The sequence below is a fragment of the Aphelocoma coerulescens genome, unplaced genomic scaffold (assembly GCF_041296385.1).
Source record: "Aphelocoma coerulescens isolate FSJ_1873_10779 unplaced genomic scaffold, UR_Acoe_1.0 HiC_scaffold_118, whole genome shotgun sequence".
Lineage (NCBI taxonomy): Eukaryota > Metazoa > Chordata > Aves > Passeriformes > Corvidae > Aphelocoma > Aphelocoma coerulescens.
In genome coordinates, this window is record NW_027183476.1 from 71,169 (window position 1) to 87,491 (window position 16,323).

Here is a 16,323-nt window from a genome sequence, read left to right on the forward strand (position 1 = left end):
CCGCCATGGCGGCGCTGAGTCACCGGGGCCACGCCCACCGCGGGGGGAGGCCACGCCCACGGGGGGGGAGCGGGCCAATCAGCGGGGGAGGAGGGAGGGGACACGCCCACGAGAGGCTAAACCACGCCCACGACCGCCGAGGCCGCGCCCCCCGGGATGGCGCCACGCCCCCGAACAGAGACCACGCCCCCAGGTGAGTGAGACCACGCCCCCAAACGCGAAACCACGCCCTCAGGTGGGTGCGGCCACGCCCCAAAAACACGAGACCACGCCCCCAGGTGGATAAAACCACGCCCCAAAACACAGAGACCCCGCCCCCGGTGGATGAGGCCATGCCCCCGAACACAGAGACCACGCCCCCGATGACGCCACGCCCCCAAACGCGAGGCCACGCCCCCATGTGGGTGAGACCACGCCCCCCGGCGAATGAGACCACGCCCCCAAACGCGAAGCCACGCCCACGGTGGGTGGGGTCACACCCCCATGTGGGTGAAACCACGCCCCAAAACCACGAAACCACGCCCCCATGTGGGTGAGACCACTCCCCAAAACACAGAGACCACGCCCCAGGTGAATGAGACCACGCCCCAAAACTCTGAGACCACGCCCCCAGATGGATGAGACCACGCCCCAAAATACAGAGAACATGCCTCCAGGTGAATGAGACCACGCCCCCAAACTCTGAGACCACGCCCCCAGGTGAATGAGACCACGCCCCAAAACACAGAGACCACGCCCCCGGGTGGATGAGGCCACGCCCCTGAACAGAGACCACGCCCCCGGTGAATGAGACCACGCCCTCGGTGGGTGCGGCCACACCCCCATGTGGGTGAAACCACGCCCCAAAACACAGAGACCACACCCCCAGGTGGGTGAGGCCACGCCCCAAAACAGAGACCACGCCCCCAAACGTGAAGCCACGCCCCGAACACAGAGACCACGCCCCCCCCGGATGACACCACCCCCACGCGAAACCACGCCCCCGGGTGGACGAGGCCACGCCCCCAAGCACAAAAACCACGCCCCCATGAGATGAAGCCACGCCCCCCGGGTGGAAGAGGCCATGCCCCCAAACAGAGACCACACCCCCAGATGAATGGAACCACACCCCAAAACTGAGGCCACGCCCCAAAACGCAGAGACCACGCCCCCCAGGTGGATGAGACCACGCCCACCAACACAGAGACCACGCCCCCCAGGTGGATTAAACCACGCCCCAAAACGCGAGACCACGCCCCCAGAGGCAAACCCCCGCCCCTCGAACACAGGCCACACCCCCAAACCCCTCCCAAAACACCGAGACCCCACCCCAAAATGAGACACCCCCCCCCCCATTTCGGCTCCACCCCCAAGCCACCCAAGCCCCACCCCCAGGGATATAAACCACGCCCCCTCCCACACAGGCCACGCCCCCTCCCCGCCCCCAAAAACCCACACAGGACCCCCCAAGCTCCTCCCAGGCTTTTATTGAGCCCCCCCCCCCAAGCGCTCGAGTGGGGGGGGGGTCTCGGGGGGCTCCCCCCGCTCCCCTCAGCCCTCGGCGGGGCCGGGGGCGACCTCAGGGACCCCCCCCGGGGGCACCTCGGGGCTCTGGGTGCCGGGGGGGGGCGGCTCCGACGAGGGGGGGCTGCTGGGGGGGCCCTCGGTGGTGGGGGGCACGGCCGGGGGGGGCTCCGGGCCCGCGGGGGGGTCCTGAGGGGGGGGGAAAGAAGGGGAGGGGGGAGGGGTTAGAGGTGCCCCCCCCCCCCTCCCCAAAATGGGGTGCAGAGGGGGGTGGGGGGAGGGGTTACCTTTGGGGGGGCCGTGGGGGGGTCGAGGGAGGCAGGGGCGGGGGGGGAGACGTCCCCCCCCGAGCTCTCCTCATCCTCGGGGACGCTGATGAAGATGGAGGGGGGCTCCAGGTCACCCCCTCCCCCCAGGTCCGCGGGGGGGGGCTCGGAGGGGGAGGAGCCTGAGCTGGGACCCCCCCCCGGGGCTGGGGGGGCCCCCTTGGGTTTGGGGTCTTCCTCGCTCGGACGTTTGGGGGGCTTCTCCTGGGGAGGGGGCGCATGGAGAGAGGGGGGGTAAGGGGGTGGGGGGGACCCCAAATTCACCCCATGGGGTCACCCTGAGCCCCCCACCCCATCCCCCCCATCTCTCTGGGTGTCCCCAAAAGGGTCTGGGGTCACTCTGAGCCGCCCAGCCCCAAAGCCACCACCCCTCCGGGTGTCCCCAAAAGGGTCTGGGGTCACTCTGAGCCCCCCACCCCCCCCCGTCCCCACCTCTCCAGGTGTCCCCAAAAGGGTCTGGGGTCACTCTGAGCCGCCCAGCCCCAAAGCCACCACCCCCAAGGTGTCCCCAAAAGGGTCTGGGGTCACTCTGAGCCCACCACTTCCCCTGTCCCCACCCTCCGGGTGTCCCCAAAAGGGTCTGGGGTCACCCTGTCCCCCTCTCTCTGGGTGTCCCCAAAAGGGTCTGGGGTCACTCTGAGACCCCCAACCCTAAAGCCACCACCACCCTACCAGGTGTCCCCAAAAGGGTCTGGGGTCACTCTGAGCCCCCCAGTCCCAAAGCCACCACCCCTCCAGGTGTCCCCAAAAGGGTCTGGGGTCACTCTGAGCCCCCCAGTCCCAAAGCCACCACCCCTCCAGGTGTCCCCAAAAGCATCTGGGGTCACCCTGGCCCCCTCTCTCTGGGTGTCCCCAAAAGAGTCTGGGGTCACTCTGAGCCCCCCACCCCCCCTGTCCCCACCTCCCAAGGTGTCCCCACCTCTCCAGGTGTCCCCCTGTCCCCGCCCTGTCCCTCCCCCTGTCCCCCCCTCCCCAGGTGTCCCCACCTCTCCAGGTGTCCCCGCGGGCTCGTGGCGCGTGGTGGCCTCCAGGATGGCCATGGTGGACAGCGGGATGTGCGCTTGCTGTGACCGGGGCAGGGGGTGTCACCTCCCTGGGCGGGTCCCCTGTCCTCAGGGGTGGCCCAGGGGTGTCCCTGGGGTGTCCCCTGTCCCCCAGGGGGTGTCCCCTGTCCCCAGGGGTGTCCCAGGGGTGTCCCAGGATGTGTCCCCTGTCCCCCGGGGGGTGTCCCCTGTCCCCCGGGGTGTCCCAGGGGTGTCCCAGGGGTGTCCCCTGTCCCCAGGGGTGTCCCCTGTCCCGAGGGATGTCCCCTGTCCCCAGGGGTGTCCCAGGGGTGTCCCCTGTCCCCAGGGGTGTCCCAGGATGTGTCCCCTGTCCCCAGGGTGTTCCCTGTCCCAGGATGTGTCCCCCCATCCCCAGGGGTGTCCCCTGTCCCAGGGGTATCCCAGGATGTGTCCCCTGTCCCCAGGGATGTCCCCTGTCCCAGAGGGGTGTCCCAGGATGTGTCCCCTGTCCCCAGGGGTGTCCCCTGTCCCAGGGGTATCCCAGGACGTGTCCCCTGTCCCCAGGGTGGGTGTCCCCTGTCCCCAGGGGTGTCCCAGGATGTGTCCCCTGTCCCAGGGGGGTGTCCCCTGTCCCAGAGGGGTGTCCCAGGATGTGTCCCCTGTCCCAGAGGGGTGTCCCCTGTCCCCAGGGGTGTCTCCTGTCCCCAGGGGTGTCCCAGGGGTGTCCCCTGTCCCCAGGGTGGGTGTCCCCTGTCCCTGGGGTGTGTCCCAGGACGTGTCCCCTGTCCCCAGGGATGTCCCCTGTCCCCAGGGGTGTCCCAGGGGTATCCCAGGATGTGTCCCCCCATCCCCAGGGGTGTCCCCTGTCCCCAGGGTGGTGTTCCCTGTGCCAGGACGTGTCCCCAGGGGTGTCCCAGGACATGTCCCCTGTCCCAGGATGTGTCCCCTGTTCCAGGGGTGTCCCAGGATGTGTCCCCTGTCCCCAGGGGTGTCCCCTGTCCCAGGATGTGTCCCCCTGTCCCCAGGGGTGTCCCAGGGATGTCCCCTGTCCCCAGGATGTGTCCCCCTGTCCCCAGAGGGGTGTCCCCTGTCTCCTGGGGTGTGCCAGGGGTGTCCCCTGTCCCCAGGACGTGTCCCCTGTCCCCGGGGTGTGTCCCAAGATGTGTCCCCTGTCCCCAGGGATGTCCCCTGTCCCAGAGGGGTGTCCCCTGTCCCCAGGGGTGTCCCAGGGATGTCCCCTGTCCCCAGGACGTGTCCCCTGTCCCTGGGGTGTCCCAGGGGTGTCCCCTGTCCCCAGGATGTGTCCCCTGTCCCCGGGGTGTGTCCCAGGACGTGTCCCCTGTCCCCAGGATGTGTCCCAGGACGTGTCCCCTGTCCCCAGGATGTGTCCCAGGATGTGTCCCCTGTCCCCAGGTGTGTCCCAAGATGTGTCCTCTGTCCCCAGGGTGGGTGTCCCCTGTCCCTGGGGTGTGTCCCAGGATGTGTCCCCTGTCCCCAGGACGTGTCCCCTGTCCCTGGGGTGTGTCCCAGGGGTGTCCCCTGTCCCCAGGGATGTCCCCTGTCCCCAGGGTGTGTGTCCCCTGTCCCCAGGACGTGTCCCTTTCTCCCCGGGGTGGTGGTGGTGGGGCAGGGTCACCTGGTGTGGGGTGAGGGCTCGGACGTGGCTCAGGAGGGGCTCGCGGAGCTCCGGACACTTCTCGAAGACGGCGGCGAGCTGGGGCGGGGGCAGCTGCAGGACCACCTGGAAGGACTGGGGCTTCGTGCGCTGGCAGCACTTGATGAACCCTTCCCACACCTTGGGGTACTTCCACACCTGCGGGGACATCCAGGGGTCAGCGGGGACATCCAGGGGTCAGCGGGGACACCCAGGGGCCAGTGGGGTCAGCTGGGGGTCAGCGGGGACATCCAGGGGTCAGTGGGGTCAGCGGGGACACCCAGGGGTCAGCGGGGACATCCAGGGGTCAGCGGGGTCAGCGGGGACACCTGGGGGTCAGTGGGGTCAGCTGGGGGTCAGCGGGGACATCCAGGGGTCAGCGGGGACACCTGGGGGTCAGCAGGGACGTTCCAGGGTCAGCGGGGACACTTGGGGGTCAGTGGGGTCAGCTGGGGGTCAGCGGGGACACCCAGGGGTCAGCGGGGACACCCAGGGGTCAGCGGGGTCAGCTGGGGGTCAGCAGGGACATCCAGGGGTCAGCGGGGACACCTGGGGGTCAGCAGGGACGTTCCAGGGTCAGCGGGGACACTTGGGGGTCAGTGGGGTCAGCTGGGGGTCAGTGGGAACATCCAGGGGTCAGCGGGGTCATCCAGGGGTCAGTGGGGTCAGCAGGGACACCCAGGGGTCAGCGGAGACGTCCCAGGGTCAGAGGGGACACCCAGGGGTCAGTGGGGTCAGCTGGGGGTCAGCAGGGACATCCAGGGGTCAGCGGGGACACCCAGGGGTCAGCGGGGTCAGCGGGGATGTCCCAGGGGTCAGCGGGGTCAGCTGGGGGTCAGTGGGGACACCCAGGGGTCAGCGGGGTCATCCAGGGGTCAGCGGGGTCAGCTGGGGGTCAGTGGGGACACCCAGGGGTCAGCGGGGTCATCCAGGGGTCAGCGGGGTCACCCAGGGGTCAGCGGGGACACCCAGGGGTCAGCGGGATCATCCAGGGGTCAGTGGAGTCACCCAGGGGTCAGCGGGGTCACCCAGGGGTCAGTGGGGTCACCCAGGGGTCAGTGGGGTCAGTGGGGACACCCGGGGGTCAGCGGGGTCAGTGGAGTCACCCAGGGGTCAGCGGGGTCACCCAGGGGTCAGTGGGGTCACCCAGGGGTCAGTGGGGTCAGTGGGGACACCCGGGGGTCAGCAGGGACACTTGGGGGTCAGCGGGGTCAGTGGGGTCACCCAAGGGTCAGTGGGGTCAGCGGAGTCATCCAGGGGTCAGCGGGGTCACCCAGGGGTCAGTGGGGTCACCCAGGGGTCAGCGGGGTCACCCAGGGGTCCTGTATCCCAAATTTTGGGGGGATTTGGGGGGAATATTTTTGGATTTTTGGGAGAATTTTTTTGGGGATTTCGAGGGAATATCTTGGGGATTTTTTGGGGGAATTTTGGGGGGAATTTTGTGGGGATTTTGGGTAATTTCGGGAGGTCATTCCGGTGAAATTTTTTTTCCCATGTGGGGACAATTTTTTTGGGGGGCATTTTGCTGGCATTTGCCGGAATTTTCTCCTTCCGATTTTCGCGCGAATTCCTTTCCTCCATTTCCACAGAACACCTCCCGCATTTTGGGGGCGGAATTCTGGGGGGGGGAGGGAGGGGCTTTTTTAGGGCGCGCTTTCGGGTGCTCGGGGGGGGGGGAGGGGATTTATTCCGACGGCGTTTTTTTTTAAATCTCCGGCACAATTTTTTTTTTTTTTTTCGGGCATCTCGCGACAAATTCCGGGGCCGTTTTTTTTTTGGTTTTTTGGGGTTTTTTTTTGTTTTTTTGGGTTTTTTTTGGTTTGTTTTTTTTTTTTTTGGTTTTTTTTTTTGGTTTTTTTGGGGTTTTTTGGTTTTTTTTTTTGTTTTTTTTGGGGTTTTTTTGGTTTGTTTTTTTTTTTTTGGTTTTTTTTTTGGTTTTTTTGGGGTTTTTTGGGGTTTGTTTTTGTTTTTTCTTTTTGTTTTTTTTTTTGTTTTTTTGGGTTTTTTTTGGGGTTTTTTTTGGTTTTTTTGGGGTTTTTTGGGTTTTTTTGTTTGTTTTTTTTTTTTTTTGTTTTTGTTTTTTTTTTGTTTTTTGTTTTTTTAGGTTTTTTTGGGGTTTTTTTGGGTTTTTTTTTGATTTTTTGGGGTTTTTTTTGTTTTTTTTGGTTTGTTTTTTGGTTTTTTTTTGTTTTTTTTGTTTTTTTTTTTGTTTGTTTTTGGGTTTTTTGGTTTTTTTTTTTTGTTTTTTTTTTTGTTTTGTTTTGTTTTTTTTTTTTGGGGGGGTTTTTTTTTGGTTTTTTTTTTGGGGTGGTGTGCAGGGCTAATTTCGGGACCTGCTTCATGATGAAGGCGGGACAGGATGTTCATGACGAAGCCGCCCAGGCGGGGGTACATGGTCAGCGCCTGGATGACCGTGCGCATCAGCAGCATCGGCAGCGGGCTCTGCTCCATCAGCTGCTGCATCACCACCGCCAGCACCTCCGACGTGTACACGTTGCGCTCCGCGAAGCACAGGTTGGTGGCTGCGGGGACAGCGGCGCTGGGCGGGGCGCTGGGAGGGACTGGGAGGGGATTGGGAGGGACTGGGAGGGGACTGGGAGGGAGTGGGAGGGGATTGGGAGGGAGTGGGAGGGGATTGGGAGGGACTAAAAGGGCATTGGGAGGGACTGGAGGGGATTGGGAGGGACTGGGAGGGGATTGGGAGGGACTAAAGGGCACTGGGAGGGACTGGGAGGGGATTGGGAGGGACTGGGAGGGACTGGGAGGGGATTGGGAGGGGATTGGGAGGGGATTGGGAGGGGATTGGGAGGGACTGGGAGGGGATTGGGAGGGACTAAAGGGCACTGGGAGGGACTGGGTGGGGATTGGGAGGGACTGGGAGGGGATTGGGAAGGAGTAAAAGGGCACTGGGAGGGACTGGGAGGCGCTGGGAGGGGATTGGGAGGGACTGGGAGGCACTGGGAGGTGCTGGAGGGGCATTAAAAGGGCACTGGGAGAGACTGGGAGGGACTGGGAGGGACTGGGAGGGAATTGGGAGGCACTAAAAGGGCACTGGGAGGGACTGGAGGGGATTGGGAGGGACTGGGAGGGGATTGGGAGGCACTAAAAGGGCACTGGGAGGGACTGGGTGGGCACTGGGAGGGACTGGGTGGGGATTGGGAGGGACTGGGTGGGGATTGGGAGGGACTGGGAGGGGATTGGGAGGGACTGGGAGGGGATTGGGAGGGACTAAAAGGGCACTGGGAGGGACTGGGGGGCACAGGGAGGGACTAAAAGGGCATTGGGAGGGACTGGAGGGGATTGGGAGGGAGTAAAAGGGCACTGGGAGGGACTAAAAGGGCACTGGGAGGGACTGGGAGGGGACTGGGAGGGAGTGGGAGGGGATTGGGAGGGACTAAAAGGGCACTGGGAGGGACTGGGAGGGGATTGGGAGGGACTGGAGGGGATTGGGAGGGACTGGGAGGGGATTGGGAGGGACTGGAGGGGATTGAGAGGGAGTAAAAGGGCACTGGGAGGGACTGGGAGGCGCTGGGAGGGGATTGGGAGGGAGTAAAAGGGCACTGGGAGGGAGTAAAAGGGCACTGGGAGGGACTGGGAGGGGATTGGGAGGGACTGGGAGGGGATTGGGAGGGAGTGGGAGGGGATTGGGAGGGACTAAAAGGGCACTGGGAGGGACTGGGAGGAGCTGGGAGGGACTGGGTGGGGATTGGGAGGGACTGGGAGGGGATTGGGAGGGACTGGGAGGGGATTGGGAGGGAGTAAAAGGGCACTGGGAGGGACTGGGCGGGACTGGGAGGGGATTGGGAGGGACTGGGAGGGGATTGGGAGGGGATTGGGAGGGACTGGGAGGGGATTGGGAGGGACTGGGAGGGGATTGGGAGGGACTGGGAGGGACTGGGAGGGGATTGGGAGGGACTAAAGGGCACTGGGAGGGACTGGGTGGGGATTGGGAGGGACTGGGAGGGGATTGGGAAGGAGTAAAAGGGCACTGGGAGGGACTGGGAGGCGCTGGGAGGGGATTGGGAGGGACTGGGAGGGACTGGGAGGGGATTGGGAGGGACTGGGAGGGGATTGGGAGGGACTGGGAGGGAATTGGGAGGCACTAAAAGGGCACTGGGAGGGACTGGAGGGGATTGGGAGGGACTGGGAGGGGATTGGGAGGCACTAAAAGGGCACTGGGAGGGACTGGGTGGGCACTGGGAGGGACTGGGTGGGGATTGGGAGGGACTGGGTGGGGATTGGGAGGGACTGGGAGGGGATTGGGAGGGACTGGGAGGGGATTGGGAGGGACTAAAAGGGCACTGGGAGGGACTGGGGGGCACAGGGAGGGACTAAAAGGGCATTGGGAGGGACTGGAGGGGATTGGGAGGGAGTAAAAGGGCACTGGGAGGGACTAAAAGGGCACTGGGAGGGACTGGGAGGGTACTGGGAGGCACTGGGAGGGACTGGAGGAGCATTAAAAGGGCACTGGGAGGGACTGGGAGGGCAATGGGAGAGCGGGGTAGGGTGAAGCACAGGTTGGTGGCTGCGGGGACAGCGGCGCTGGGGGAGGCACTGGGAGGGACTGGGAGGGACTGGGAGGTGCCGAAGGGGCATTAAAAGGGCACTGGGAGGGACTGGGAGGGCCTGGGAGGCACTGGGAGGGACTGAAGGGGCATTAAAAGGGCACTGGGAGGGACTGGGAGGCACTGGGAGGACACTGGGAGGACACTGGGAGGCACTGGGAGGCACTGGGAGGACACTGTGAGGACACTGGGAGGCACTGGGGGGACACTGGGAGGACACTGGGAGGACACTGGGGGGACACTGGGAGGACACTGGGAGGACACTGGGGGCACTGGGAGGACACTGGCACCATCCCATGGACCAGAGTGGGACCCCCCCCCCACCCATTTCCATGGACCCCCCCCCCTTGGGTCCCTCCATCCCTTTGGGGGCCCCATGTCCCGTGTCCCCCCGGGGTGTCCCTGTCACCCATCAATGACCCTGTCACCCCCCGATGTCCCTGTCACCCCCTGGGGTGTCCCTGGGGTGTCCCTGGGGTGTCCCTGTCATCCCCTGGGTGTCCCTGGGGTGTCCCTGGGGTGTCCCTGTCACCCCCAGGGTGTCCCTGTCACCCCTCGATGTCCCTGTCACCCCCTGGGGTGTCCCTGGGGTGTCCCTGGGGTGTCCCTGTCATCCCCTGGGTGTCCCTGGGGTGTCCCTGGGGTGTCCCTGTCATCCCCAGGGTGTCCCTGTCACCCCTCGATGTCCCTGTCACCCCCTGGGGTGTCCCTGTCACCCATCAATGACCTTGTCACCCCCTGGGGTGTCCCTGGGGTGTCCCTGTCACCCCTCGATGTCCCTGTCACCCCCTGGGGTGTCCCTGGGTGTCCCTGTCACCCCCTAGGGTGTCCCTGGGGTGCCCCTGGGGTGTCCCTGTCACTCCCGGGGTGTCCCCACCTTTGATGATGGATTTCATGTCGCACTTGGCCGAGTCGATGGACAGGGGTCCCGTGTCCCCCTGGGGTGTCCCTGGGGTGTCCCTGTCACCCCCTAGGGTGTCCCTGGGGTGTCCCTGGGTGTCCCTGTCACCCCCGGGGTGTCCCTGTCACCCCCTAGGGTGTCCCTGGGGTGTCCCTGGGGTGTCCCCGGGGTGTCCCCACCTTTGATGATGGATTTCATGTCGCACTTGGCCGAGTCGATGGACAGGGGTCCCGTGTCCCTCTGGGGTGTCCCTGTCACCCCCTGATGTCCCTGTCACCCCCTGGGGTGTCCCTGGGGTGTCCCTGGGGTGTCCCTGTCACCCCTCGATGTCCCTGTCACCCCCCGGGGTGTCCCTGGGGTGTCCCTGGGGTGTCCCCGGGGTGTCCCCACCTTTGATGATGGATTTCATGTCGCACTTGGCCGAGTCGATGGACAGGGGTCCCGTGTCCCTCTGGGGTGTCCCTGTCACCCCCTGATGTCCCTGTCACCCCCTGGGGTGTCCCTGGGGTGTCCCTGGGGTGTCCCTGTCACCCCCTGGGGTGTCCCTGGGTGTCCCTGTCACCCCCTGGGTGTCCCTGGGGTGTCCCTGTCACCCCCGGGCTGTCCCCACCTTTGATGATGGATTTCATGTCGCACTCGGCCGAGTCGATGGACAGGGGTCCCGTGTCCCCCTGGGGTGTCCCTGTCACCCCCCGATGTCCCTGTCACCCCCTGGGGTGTCCCTGGGGTGTCCCTGTCACCCCCTGGGTGTCCCTGGGGTGTCCCCGGGCTGTCCCCACCTTTGATGATGGATTTCATGTCGCACTTGGCCGAGTCGATGTTGTGCAGGGCGATCAGGAGCTCCCCGGGGTTCAGGGGGGACACGGCCGAGGCGCCGTCACCTGCGGGGACACCGGCGTGGGGACAGGGCACGGCGTCACCCCGGGGTGGCCCTGAGGTGGCCCCGGGGTGGCCCTGGCACCCCGCAGCCCCTCCTGGGATGTCACACGGTGTCCCCAACCCAGGGACGCCCCGTGTCTCACCTCTGGGAGGTCCCATGTCCCCATGGTGACACTGCTGCTGTCCCCAAGCTGCCCCGTGTCCCCAGACTGTGTCCTCGCTGTCCCCAAGTGTCCCATGTCCCCTCGCTGTCCCCAAGCTGCCCCGTGTCCCCAGGCTGTTCCCAAGCTGTCCCCAAGTGTCCCATGTTCTCAGGCTGTCCCATGTCCCCAGACTGTCCCCAAGCCGTTCCTAAGCTGTCCCCAGACTGTCCCCTCACTGTCCCCAGCTGTCCCCAGACTATCCCATGTCCCCAAGCTGTCCCCAAGCTGTCCCATATCCCCAGGCTGTCCCTTCACCATCCCCTCGCTGTCCCCAGACTGTCCCATGTCCCCAAGTGTCCCATGTTCTCAGGCTGTCCCGTGTCCCCAGACTGTCCCCAAGCCGTTCCTAAGCTGTCCCCAGACTGTCCCCAGGCTGTCCCATGTCCCCTCGCTGTCCCCAAGCTGTCCCCTTGCTGTCCCATGTCCCCAGACTGTCCCAGGTCCCCAGACTGTCCCCTCACTGTCCCCTCGCTGTCCCCAGCCGTCCCCTCACCGTGCTGCGTCCCCAGCAGGCCTGTCCTGTGTGCCACCCCAGTTGTCCCCAGGCTGTCCCATGTCCCCAGACTGTCCCCAGCTGTCCCCTTGCTGTCCCCAAGCTGTCCCCAGGCTGTCCCATGTCCCCAAGCTGTCCCCAGGCTGTCCCCTCGCTGTCCCCAGCCGTCCCCTCACCGTGCTGCGTCCCCAGCAGGCCTGTCCTGTGTGCCACCCCAGTTGTCCCCAAGCTGTCCCCAGGCTGTCCCATGTCCCCAGACTGTCCCCAAGCTGTCCCCAGCTGTCCCCAGGCTGTCCCATGTCCCCAGGCTGTCCCCAAGCTGTCCCCTCGCTGTCCCCAGGCTGTCCCATGTCCCCAAGCTGTCCCCAAGCTGTCCCCAGACTGTCCCAGGTCCCCTCGCTGTCCCCTCGCTGTCCCCAGCAGGCCTGTCCCATGTCCCACCCCTCACTGTCCCCAAGCTGTCCCATGTCCCCAGGCTGTCCCCAGTTGTCCCCAGGCTGTCCCATGTCCCCAGGCTGTCCCCTCGCTGTCCCCTCGCTGTCCCATGTCCCCAGACTGTCCCCTCGCTGTCCCCAAGCTGTCCCCAAACTCTCCCAGGTCCCCTCGCTGTCCCCAGCCGTCCCCTCACCGTGCTGCGTCCCCAGCAGGCGGTTGAACACCTCCTTGACCACGATGGGGTTGAGCTTGATGAGTTTGGGCAGCGCCTGAATCACCTCTTTCTGCACCAAAACCAGCCCCCGCTCAGCCCCGCTGACACCACGGGTGACACCGGGGGTGACACCAGCGGTGACAAACACCCGCCCTGACCTTCTCCAGCCCGTTCAGGACGGGGATGAGGAACCGCACGTCCGGCAGCCGCTTGTGGTAGAGCTCCCGCACCCTCTTCACCAGCTCCGGCGAGGGCGGCACTGCCGGGGCGATGGGGACGCCGCGGGTCACCGCGGGTCAGCGCGGGTCACCCGGCGCCTCCGGCCACCGCCGCCGGACGTCCCCCGGGCCCACCTTTGTCGGTCAGGCTGTGCAGGCAGCGCGTCACCAAAGTCTCGGCGCCCTTGGGGCAGTTCTCCACCAGCAGCAGCAGCTCCGGCGAGTTCATGCCCATCCCGCGGATCTGCCGCGAAACCGGGGATGCGGTCGCCCGAATTCCAGAGCGGAACCGAAATTCGGGGGTTTTTAAACCCAAACGAGGCCTCGCTTGGGCTCAGGGAGGGGTGGGGGTCACTCGGGAGAGGGGGGAGGGTGGGAATTGGGGATTGTTCGGGGGGGGGTTTGGGGGTTAATTAATGGTGGTGTTGTTCGTGTGGTGGTAACGTTGGAATATTTAACTCGTGTCCCCAGATGTCCCCAGTGTCCCCAAATGTCCCCAGATGTCCCCAAATGTCCCCAGTGTCCCCTCACCGGCTGCTCGATGACCCCACAATGGTGACACCCAACTGTCCCAATTAACCGACCCCATTAATTGATAACTGGGCAGGAAAGCAGTTTGATTGCCCATGGTGCCACCAATGTCCCCAATGTCCCCAGTGTCCCCAGTGTCCCCTCACCGGCTGCTCGATGACCCCACAATGGTGACACCCAACTGCCCCGTTAATCAAGCAACCCCATTAATTAACCGACCCCATTAATTCATAAAAAGGCAGGAAAGGGGTTTGATTTCCCATGGTGACACCGATGTCCCCAGATGTCCCCAGTGTCCCCAGTGTCCCCTCACCGGCTGCTCGATGACCCCACAATGGTGACACCCAACTGTCCCAATTAACCAACCCCATTAATTCATAACAAGGCAGGAAAGGGGTGGGATTTCCCATGGTTTCCCCAGATGTCCCCAGTGTCCCCAGTGTCCCCAGATGTCCCCAGTGTCCCCAATGTCCCCAGTGTCCCCAGATGTCCCCTCACTGGCTGCTCGATGACCCCACAATGGTGACACTCAACTGTCCCAATTAACCAACCCCATTAATTGATAACAAGGCAGGAAAGGGGTTTGATTGCCCATGGTGCCACCAATGTCCCCAGTGTCCCCAGTGACCCCAGTATCCCCAGTGTCCCCAGTGTCCCCAGTGTCCCCAGTGACCCCAGTGTCCCCAGTGTCCCCTCACTGGCTGCTCGAAGACCCCACAATGGTGACACCCAACTGTCCCAATTAACCGACCCCATTAATTGATAACAAGGCAGGAAAGGGCTGGGATTTCCCGTGGTGCCACTGATGTCCCCAGTGTCCCCAGTGTCCCCAGTATCCCCAGTGTCCCCTCACCGGCTGCTCGATGACCCCACAATGGTGACACTCAACTGCCCCATTAATTAACCAACCCCATTAATTAACCGACCCCATTAATTCATAACAAGGCAGGAAAGGGGTGGGATTTCCCATGGTTTCCCCAGATGTCCCCAATGTCCCCAGATGTCCCCAATGTCCCCAGATGTCCCCAGTGTCCCCAGATGTCCCCTCACCGGCTGCTCGATGACCCCACAATGGTGACACTCAACTGTCCCAATTAACTGATCCCATTAATTGATAACTGGGCAGGAAAGGGGTTTGATTGCCCATGGTGCCACCAATGTCCCCAGTGTCCCCAGTGTCCCCAGTATCCCCAGTGTCCCCAGTGTCCCCAATGTCCCCAGTGTCCCCTCACCGGCTGCTCGATGACCCCACAATGGTGACACTCAACTGCCCCATTAATTAACCAACCCCATTAATTAACCGACCCCATTAATTCATAAAAAGGCAGGAAAGGGGTGGGATTTCCCATGGTTTCCCCAGATGTCCCCAGATGTCCCCAGTGTCCCCAATGTCCCCAGTGTCCCCAGATGTCCCCAGTGTCCCCAGTGTCCCCAGTGTCCCCAAATGTCCCCAGTGTCCCCTCACCGGCTGCTCGATGACCCCACAATGGTGACACTCAACTGTCCCAATTAACCGACCCCATTAATTGATAACAAGGCAGGAAAGGGGTGGGATTTCCTGTGGTGACACCGATGTCCCCAGTGTCCCCAGATGTCCCCAGATGTCCCCAGTGTCCCCTCACCGGCTGCTCGATGACCCCACAATGGTGACACTCAACTGTCCCAATTAACTGATCCCATTAATTGATAACTGGGCAGGAAAGCAGTTTGATTGCCCATGGTGCCACCAATGTCCCCAGTGTCCCCAGTGACCTCAGTGTCCCCAGTGTCCCCAGTGTCCCCTCACTGGCTGCTCGAAGACCCCACAATGGTGATACCCAACTGTCCCAATTAACCGACCCCATTAATTGATAACAAGGCAGGAAAGGGCTGGGATTTCCCGTGGTGCCACTGATGTCCCCAGATGTCCCCTCACCGGCTGCTCGATGACCCCACAATGGTGACACCCAACTGCCCCATTAATTAACCAACCCCATTAATTAACCGACCCCATTAATTCATAACAAGGCAGGAAAGGGGTGGGATTTCCCATGGTTTCCCCAGATGTCCCCAATGTCCCCAGTGTCCCCAGATGTTCCCAGATGTCCCCAGATGTCCCCAGTGTCCCCAGTGTCCCCTCACCGGCTGCTCGATGACCCCACAATGGTGACACCCAACTGTCCCAATTAACCAACCCCATTAATTGATAACTGGGCAGGAAAGCAATTTGATTGCCCATGGTGCCACCAATGTCCCCAGTGTCCCCAGTGTCCCCAGTATCCCCAGTGTCCCCAGTGTCCCCTCACCGGCTGCTCGATGACCCCACAATGGTGACACTCAACTGCCCCATTAATTAACCAACCCCATTAATTAACCGACCCCATTAATTCATAACAAGGCAGGAAAGGGGTGGGATTTCCCATGGTTTCCCCAGATGTCCCCAGATGTCCCCAGTGTCCCCAATGTCCCCAGTGTCCCCAATGTCCCCAGATGTCCCCAGTGTCTCCAGTGTCCCCAATGTCCCCTCACCGGCTGCTCGATGACCCCACAATGGTGACACTCAACTGTCCCAATTAACCGACCCCATTAATTGATAACTGGGCAGGAAAGCGGTTTGATTGCCCATGGTGCCACCAATGTCCCCAGTGTCCCCAGTGTCCCCAGTATCCCGTGTCCCCAGTGTCCCCAAATGTCCCCAGTGTCCCCTCACCGGCTGCTCGATGACCCCACAATGGTGACACCCAACTGTCCCAATTAACCGACCCCATTAATTGATAACAAGGCAGGAAAGGGGTGGGATTTCCCGTGGTGCCACTGATGTCCCCAGTGTCCCCAGTATCCCCAGTGTCCCCTCACCGGCTGCTCGATGACGCGCAGCACCGTGCGCTTGATGTCGGCGATGGCCTCGGTGTAGACGGAGGCGAGCTCGTGGATGAGTTTGTGGTTGTGGGGCAGCAGGGCCAGGTACAGGTACAGGCACTGCTTGATGGTCTCCTCGGTCCAGGGCGCCGCCACCTCTGGGGACACGGCAGGGGCAAAAACGGGGTGAGAACGAGCAAAAAAGGGGTGATAACGAGCAAAAACGGGGTGATAATGAGCAGAAACGGGGTGATAATGAGCAGAAACGGGTCGATAACGAGCAAAAACGGGGTGATAACGAGCAAAAATGGGGTAATAATGAGCAAAAATGGACTGATAATGAGCAAAAACGGGGTGACAACGAGCAAAAACGGGGTGATAACGAGCAAAAACGGGGTGATAACGAACAAAAATGGGATGATAACGAGCAAAAATGGACTGATAATGAGCAAAAACGGGGTGACAACGAGCAAAAACGGGGTGATAATGAGCAAAAATGGACTGATAATGAGCAAAAACGGGGTGATAACGAGCAAAAACGGGGTGATAATGAGCAAAA

The 16,323-nt window shown here is 62.8% G+C and overlaps 1 protein-coding gene across 1 annotated transcript in view; it reads right to left on the reverse strand.

Annotated features, from left to right (window-relative positions):
* Positions 1–1,530: 1,530 nt before the first annotated feature.
* SYMPK (symplekin scaffold protein) overlaps positions 1,531–16,323 on the reverse strand; it is a 57,375-nt gene continuing 42,582 nt past the window's right edge. The window contains 11 exon segments of the mRNA XM_068998479.1: positions 1,531–1,692; positions 1,791–2,033; positions 2,816–2,893; positions 4,470–4,646; positions 6,821–6,832; positions 6,834–7,009; positions 10,733–10,834; positions 12,157–12,247; positions 12,336–12,436; positions 12,531–12,639; positions 15,762–15,922. Of these exon segments, the coding sequence (XP_068854580.1) occupies positions 1,531–1,692; positions 1,791–2,033; positions 2,816–2,893; positions 4,470–4,646; positions 6,821–6,832; positions 6,834–7,009; positions 10,733–10,834; positions 12,157–12,247; positions 12,336–12,436; positions 12,531–12,639; positions 15,762–15,922 (1,412 nt within the window).